Below are 8,698 nucleotides of genomic sequence, written 5' to 3' on the forward strand. Positions count from 1 at the left end.
TTCAGTAGTCATAAAGGATTGTCCAGTTGCTCCGCTGAAGGGCAGCTCGTCAGGTGTTTAAAGACAGCTCATGTTTCCCCAGATCTGTCAACCTTTGCTCCTGTCAGTTACGGATCCTTCACCATCTTAATCTGTCAACATATATGCCCATTTGATAAAAAGGAGGTGTCTAGGCCTGAATGTTCCAGAGTCATACCAGTGATTTCCTTATTCTAGTCACTAATAAATGCACATTTGGTAGACATTGTACTGTCACTTCACACTGAACTTGAACAAAGCTTGTCATTTCTGCATGTGCCTTTCTGTCCACATCTCCCTGGAGGCTGATTTTTTAAAGCCTCATTACTTATATTTATCCTCACTAATATTTGTATCTTAGTGAATTTAGTTCTCGGTTTTCAAAATTCTTAGAATCTTGACTCTTACCCAGAATACATTTTGTCCCATCCAGGTCTGGGTCATCAGCAGAACTAAGACATCTCATATTGGCTTGGATTCTCATCCAAGTAATGGCAGGTGTCTGTAGTACAACAAGGGCTTGCTGGATAACGTCCATGAAAGAGCAGTCAGGCTTCAGGCAGCTACACTTCCATTTGACACGCTGTTGTCCACCTTATATTTTGTCCACAAATAGGCTTTTCTCCAGGGAATCAACATTTATGCCAGACAAATATTAAACATGCAATTATGTTTCCTTAATTTAACATTGCCAGCTGCCAAACAAATCCCTTAGTAAAGCTTGTTGCCCAGATTTCCTGTGCTACCCTATCAGAAAAACAAATGAGGTCTTATGCCATCATGTTTACTGTTGCCTGTGTTTGCCCTCGGGCATTTCTCTTCAATATACTTATAAATGCATTTTCTGCTACATTTTCTGATGTGATACGTTGATTTGGCCTAGTATTGGCTGATGAACAACCTCTGAAATCCATTGCATAGTTCTGTCACATCCTTTGTACCTCATTGTACCCACATTAGAGTTGGGAAGATAACTCTTAAAAATGACATATTTGTCACTGTAAAGCTGTAAAATAGCTTAGGAGAATGTGAAGTTTTAAAGTCTAAGAGCACAGTTGAAAGTTCTGTTCTGGAAATTTTGTAAGCTTCATTTTTTTCCTACCAATTACAAGTCACTTTCCCTTTTGGGGCCTAATTTCTTCTCCTGTAAGATGAAAATCTCCAAGGTCCCTTCTCACTCGGGTCTCAGTAATTCTGATTGAGTCTATGTATTTTTGCTGAACATTACCCTAGAACTGATTATTGCATTAATAATTTACTTTTAAATTCACCCCTTATTAGCCAGACACTGCTGGGCACTTAACCCTAGACAAGAAGTGATGATTGTTTTTGTAACAACCCTGTGAGGTGAGTGTATCATTCCCCTTTTACTGCTGAAATACTAGGTTGGTACAAAAGTAACTGCGGTTTAAAAGGTTAAAAATAATTGCAAAAACGGCAATTACTTTTGCAGCAACCTAATAACTGAGGTTTAGCGAGGTCGAGTAACACCCAGTGTTGATAGCTGGGTAAGTGGCATTGCTGAGATACGGAGCCACATCTGAATAATCCAGTACCTCTGCTGTCTGCTGCACAGCTCTGGGCTGCTTGTGTTGGGGAGTCAGTCTGATGTTTACAGAATTTCTTCTTTTTATAGTAGATTATTGGTCACTGCCCTCTGCATAAGGGCACAAGTAAGGAAACAGAGTCTCCCAACTATGGAGTGGAAGCCGCAGTTTTCATGACTACTCACCACAGAAATACCAGGAAGCCTTTTGTCTCAGATGCTGTCTTTCTCTGTAAGTGTTTAGTCCATTGATGCCTTTGTAGGTTTAATATGAAGTTCATAAAAGGAAGTGCTGTATTTGATGGGCTTAATAAATTTGCATTTTTATAACTTTAATATTGTATTCCTTTGAGCTGCACTTAAAAATGTAAGAATAACATGTTACTATAAGTTACACATCTTCCTATAGAGAGGCTGGAAATTGGAAGAACTGTTTAAAGAAATATAGAGCCAACCTAGATCTTTGGAAAGTCATACTTCCTTAAAACTGCTAACTTAAGAATAAAGGTTGCTGCTGAAGGATTTGAGCTACATTAGGGTACTCAAGAAGTTGCATATAGCTTACAGCTAAAATGGAAATATAGGTTTAGAATCTGGTGGTTACAGTAGTGGTAATTATGTGGTTGGACAACCAAGAATCCAGTTACTGGCTCATCACAAAACGTGCTGTTTGACTAATACGAGGGTATAGCTCAATAGTGAATACAGAAAAACCCAAATGTCACTAATTCCAGTGGTAGGTCGACAAGGGATAAGAGGCAGTTAGTGAATGGTAGATAGTGAGCTACAAGTCACACTATTGCTAGGAAGCCAATCAGTGTGGCAAGAGAATCCCTTCAGGAAAGCATGAACTCCCAGGTGGTGCCAGACCACCAGTAGTCATTAATGAAGACAGACTAAGGAACCTAAGAAAAATTTTGTATTAGAAAACACTGATGTTCACTTGAAATGAAAGTTTTCTTTGGTGATGTTATCCCTTTAAAATCGGATATTTTAGATAGCCACACTTTGCTTACCTGGACAGACTTCCAGTACTGCTAATCCTCCATATGCCAGTGGAAATGAGCCCAAGCAAAGATAATAGGGCAGAGGGGTTAGAAAATTCCTCCCTTCCACCTTCCCCTCCAACCCATTACCTGTTCTTACCTCACTTTTCCTAGTAAGCTTATTCACGTGGGCATCTACCCTACAGCCCTCTATGAACAAACCAATTGTTCTAACCTCTGGCCAAACCTGTCACTGACAATTCTCTACGAATTCCATCTGAGGTGCTCCTCTGAGCTCTGAGAGGCCACACCTATATGTTCCTATATCCCCCATCGTGGGAGGGAGGGTCATCTATGATTACAGTCATCTCATTGCCCGGTGACGCACCTCCATCCCCACAGTTTCCCAGTTACTGGTTGTGTGCTTCTGAATGGGTCAGGGTTAGCCGCTGTACACCTGACCTTCATAAATGGCATTAGTGTGGACATCCATGCCACAGCTGAGGCCAAATTCAAAAGGGCTGTCATGTGGAATATGAAGCCTTTCTCATGTCACTGATCAAAGGAGTCTGCGAATGTGAAATACTGAGAATATTTGATCTATTAAAAATATGCAGATATGAAGAAATCTTAAAGGAATAAAAGCTTTAGAAATACAGGGAAATCTCTTTTGATGAAGAAAAGTGCTTTTAGCGTTGAGTACATAAAGTCCCAGGAGCATAGAACAAAGCTTTTCATTAGAACTTTAGGAATGAAAGCTTTCATTCAAACGGCAAAATATGGAGACATTGTAAAGTCATTTGCCTGTTAGTATCAATAAGCTGAGTACTTTGAAGGTGAGTTGAAAAGAAGCACATCCTAAAAATAAAGGACAAAAAGTTCCTGGGGAGTTAGAAATGTCCTCACCCTTCTTTGTCTCCTCCAGTGCTCTGATGGCATGGTTCATGAGTCTTTGCTGTCACTAGGTAGCAATCTATCAATCCTGGTGGGTGCCTCTCTAGAGAGCCGAAGTAAGGAAGGGGACAAATACCATGACTGACCTTTCTTCCTTTACTCAGTGGTAGGAGCAGTCAGGATTTCCTGATGCATTACTCACCAGGAAATCCCAACTGCCCAGCGGCAAGGGGTTAAAAACTGTTCTGAAAGCTTTTTATGTTCTGAAAAGCTAAATTACACATAGATGCAAACCACAAACACAGAGCACCTGGGTAAATAAAGTGTGACTGAATAAAGGCTGGGTTATTTGCAAAAGGGAATCTGGAAAACATTTGCTTTTGGGTGGTTAACATTACTTACACTTTATGCTTTTTCTTTCTTGAGAAAAAATAGAGGAAATGTCCAAAAAATTTTTTTTTAACATGCTTGTTGAAAATAAGATTTCAGTTCATTTACTTTCCAACTGTTAAGAGGCTATGAAGATTGAGAGGTGCACAGAGCTACTACACAAAGCAGCAGCAATACTTTTAGTACAAAACTTGTTGAATACATCCCAGAAATAGAATTGTGTAATGGGATGCACTGAAAAGGTCATTAAACATTGATTGTCCTCCAAATATGGGTCAAACATCAATAAGAAATGATTAAGGTTAAATTTAAGGTTTTAACCTGAAGGTTAAAATGCTTAAATTCAAGACCATTGGACTTCATAATAAGCCAAAATTTCTGATAGATGTAATAGAATTTGAGCACCCAGGAGGTCATGTTACAGAGGATTCATGCTGAGCACCTACTCATCTGGGTATCTATGTGGCTAAGTGATTTCTCCTTCAAGGAAAAGAAAAATCATCTTATGGCAGGGGTTCACTAACTATCAGTAGAAAACTATTAGATTGAGCCATGGGAAGGTGCTAGCTCTGTATGTCAAAAACTCTCAAAATGAGCAATTTCATATAATTCAGCCTGATACTTTTTTTTTCCCTTAAGCCAGGTCAAGTTGGGGTTGACAGATTTATGGAGAGAAAAGGGGTAGGGAAACAAATAGTAAAGATCTTGTATGGTACGGAAAGTAAAATACCTAAGCAGAATGAGTGGGTTTTTCATTGGGAGGGTTGTGGATGTGAAACTAGCATTATGAAGCTACCTATGATAAGGTTTCAAAATTTACTTTTTCATTTGTGATGGAGGCAGGAGAAGAGTTTGGTGGGATCATGGGAATGGTGTAGACTTTTCCTTACCTGAGAGGCTACAACATGCAAACAACTCCAGCATTAACATATCCTAAGCTGCAAACACAAAGGTAGAATTAAGAACTGAGTTCTCTGGGTACCTTTACTATTACTCACTGTTAGGCATAAATTAGAGCAGAGTTAGGAAAAACTAACAGTATTTCTATCTTGTTCATATATTCAAGTTAACAAATGGAACAAAAGAAAACCATGTAAAATTGTTTCTTTGACTATTGTTTATTGTCTCTACAACATAGCACCATAATTCTGTTAAGGGCACAAGATTTCCCACTGAATCATGCACATAAAAACAAACAAAAAATCCATAACCTAAGTAATTTTGGTTACACAAAGCATTACACCTACATTGAAAAACCCTGCCAAAACATCCTAAACTCTGTAAAATGTATGCATTACAAATTAATATGAGGGTAAATTGTGAGAACATGAAATCCCTAAAATTATCATTAAAAGCCTAGACATTCTATACATTAATCACTGAGTTCTAGGTTTGATGGTGCTAAGTTGCTGGGTAATACAGTCCTTATGCAGAGGACTCTCAAAATACAACAAAGCACAAATGATAAAAAAAAAAAAGAAAGGAGAGGGAACACAGGCATTACAAGTTCTAGTAGACACAGTTTCCCCATTCACTTTTGAATTTTTCAAAGATCTTCGTAGGGGTCAAAATTCTTATATTTCACTTAGTGAATATTTTAAAAACAAAAGATAAATCAAAATGTTATAATTTTGAAGTGTACAAATTTCAACATATAACAAAGTAAAGCTGCCAATTGCTAACACAGATAAAACAGAGTACAAAATACATAAAGCCATTATAAAAGCCAACATTAACACATGACTACATATTCCATCCTATAATCTCATAAATCAAAGCTTTTAACTGTCTGGATTCATAGGTGACTGTATTCTTTCCAATATGCATTCTTTCTTCTTCCAGGGGTTGTTCAATAATGGCAGGTACATTCCTGCCATGAAGTTCACAGTGTTCTAGAAACTGGATACATTCTTGAATAACACTGTCACGAAGCATGATCGTGTGTTTTGACATGTTTTCTAACAAGGACAGGAAGCATCTTTTGGCATAATACCAGGTATCAGTTCCCAGTTTTTTATTATAAGGTTCTAAGCTTTTGATAACTCGAGAAATCCCAAAGTCATAATTTCCTTTGGCACAGTAAAGTGTCCCAATCACCAAATTCACAATGCAGAGATGGTAGATTTTCTTATCTGGGTCATTATAGGAGAGCTGCTCTTCCTCCTTCTCAATTTTTCTCATCAATTCCTCGGCTTCTTCATTTTGACTTGTCATAATATATGAAACACAGAGGTTAGCCAGTACAATAGCACTGACATTCAGGATGTTGTTATAATGCTTCTTGACTATGGGCTCATAAAAACCGATGGCTTCTTTGTATTTGTTTTCCTGCATGAACAGAACATGAGCCACATTCAGCTTCCACACATCATGGTCATTGCAGAATTCCACAGATTTGCGGAAGATCTTTTCTACCATTGGGTAATTTTCAAGGTTCCAGTAGATTTTCGCCTGGGCCATCAACACAGGAATGTATTTTTCCACGATGTCGTCGTATTCATTCACTGCCTTTTTGACAGCTTCATCATCTCTACTGTGTCTTGCTTCCTGCATTTGTATAGTGAGTTTCCTGAGCTGCTCCGTCAGCATCCCTGCTAGTCCATCAAGCTTAATGAATGCCTCTTCAGGAGCTGTCGGACAAGTGATCATGGCATCCAAGAAGTCATAGAGATAGGGTGTGAGGAACTTATAAGTCAAATGAGCATTCTCTGCCAGGACATCTGCTGCCAGGTCAAAATACTCATACTTACAGTAGAGCAACAACAGGTTGCCAAAGGTCTCTGGGGGGAAGGGGTTCTGTTGGAGCAAAAACTGTAGCTTTTCAAACCCTTCTGTAGGCCTGGCATCCATATTCATCAATGCCTGGTTGTGCAGGGTCACAGGGTCTAACTCCTCCTCTGCCCTAGGTGGCATGTCAGTGAGGGCTTCCTGGGCCGCCTCATAGTTTCTCAGTTGGTATTCTATGGCTGCCTTGAGATTGAAGGCTTCCACCAGAGCAGTCTGGTGAAGGACTAAAGTGTTGCCAACACTGCGAACATCAATGCCTTCGGTGGTCATGCCCACACCTAGCTCTGGGTGCTGGCGGATGCCACGCTCAACAATGTCGGCGATATGCTTCAGCGCTGGGGCATAGCGTCGGTTGCTGTAATAGGCTAAAGCCAGGTTGTAGGAAAGGTCAGGCCGGTAGCCCGAGGCCTGCAAGGCTGCAAAGAACTTGGAACACGCGGCTTCATACTGTCCCTCCTTGTAGAGCAAACATCCCAGGTTGACCTGGCCATCGGGCTCATTCTCGCCCCCACCGTCTTCTCCCCCTTCCCCACTCAGTAGCTGCTCCACCAGGCTCCTGGCCCCGGGCAGATCGCCCTCGCTGTACTTGATAGCAGCTTGTAGATGGAGGACCCGGCTGTGGTAGGTGGGGTTGTCCAAGAGGAGGAAGGACACCCGGGTGGCCTCTGGATAAAGGCAGGCCTTGTAGAGGGCCTGGGCCTGGTACAGGCGGTACTGCTCCAGTTCCGGGTGCAGCTGGCTCAGCTGCTCATAGCACTCGGCCGCCAGAGCGAACTCCTGCAGGCGGTAGTAGCAGTAGCCCAGCAGCGACAGGCCGGCGCGGCTCCTCGGGCTCCGCTGGAGCTCTCCGCCCAGCAGCTGCACCGCTTCGGCGTAGCGGTTATCCCGGATTAGCCGGTACACGACGGCGGTGAACTCCCCGTCGGGGATCTGAGTACTGCCCAGCCCCGCCATAACCGCCGCGGAGGGTGTGCGTCCTAGTTACCAAGGCAATAAGCCAACCGGAAACGGAAGACTAAAGAATGTTTGGGTTGGTTTGTTTTTTGCATGCTCCCAAATTTACTTTGCAGCGGACCAACCAGACTATGTTGGAAAGAAGTCACTAATGTGGGTCTCTGGGTCTCTGTAGCTGGTCAGGTCCCCGAAAAGTCCAAGAATGTGAGTGGCGTTAGCCTGCGAGGGAAAAGGAAACGCCTCCCGCTAGTTCAGAGGCGGAAACTCTACTTCCCGGCATGCACCGGTGCAATCGCACCGCCCCTTACGCGTTCGCGCTGCATGGCGGGAGACGTAGTCTCTGCGGGACCGACGCTCCCCAGTCAGGGTAAGAGCCTTGACTCGTCGCTTTTTCCTATCATTGGTCAGCATTGCTGGCTTTCTGTTTCTGCTGGGTCTCTGGCGTGGGAGAGGAAGGTTTGCGTTTTGCATTTTTGAGCCATCTACACTGTGCAGCTTCCAAATGGTGTGGTTCCATGTTATTTTAGTGAAAGAAACGGGGATGGAAAAGGCGGAATGTCAACATGGTTTTTTTCCGGAGTTAGAATAGGTTCCGTTTTCCGGCCAATCTGTGGGCACCCTTTCTAAGACTAGAGTAGTGCAGCAACCAGGTGTTCTTATTTCGTCGTTTCCAGAGATGAACAGAAGGAAAGAGTGCTATGGATATTACCTAGTACTGGGAGACGATCGGCTTTAGTTCCAAGTGTCTCCTGCTCCAACTTGTCCATAACAAAGAATATTACTGAGCACATTGTAGAGTTTAAACTTGGCCCTGCAACCTGCCATGAGCCTCCAAATTTCACTGCAAGTGGAAACATTAGAGAAATCTATGACCTCGTCTTTTCCAAGGATGAAAACAACCAAAAAAATTCCACGACCAAAAGTGTTCCTTTTTCTATGCACTGTTACTCTTCTAACTCTAGATCTACTTAATCAGCCAGTTTGTGGGCTGTGCGTGTGTGTGTGTGTGTGTGTGTGTGTGTGTGTGTGTGTGACAGAGAGGAAGATACCCAGTCTCTATTGGTAGGCTTTAATGTTTGTGGATATTATTGAAATGACGAAAATTGGATTTTCTGTAAGTTAA

At 42.0% G+C, this 8,698-nt stretch overlaps 1 protein-coding gene across 1 annotated transcript; it reads right to left on the reverse strand.

Annotated features, from left to right (window-relative positions):
• Nucleotides 1-3,166: 3,166 nt before the first annotated feature.
• Nucleotides 3,167-7,752, reverse strand: IFT70B (intraflagellar transport 70B). Its single transcript, XM_081051604.1, has one exon. The coding sequence runs from the start codon at nt 7,573-7,575 to the stop codon at nt 5,578-5,580; it is 1,998 nt and encodes a 665-aa protein (XP_080907730.1). The 5' UTR covers nt 7,576-7,752; the 3' UTR covers nt 3,167-5,577.
• Between the last annotated feature and the right edge of the window lie 946 nt (nt 7,753-8,698).

Source organism: Rhinolophus hipposideros (assembly GCF_964194185.1).
Source record: "Rhinolophus hipposideros genome assembly, chromosome: 6".
Classification (NCBI taxonomy): domain Eukaryota; kingdom Metazoa; phylum Chordata; class Mammalia; order Chiroptera; family Rhinolophidae; genus Rhinolophus; species Rhinolophus hipposideros.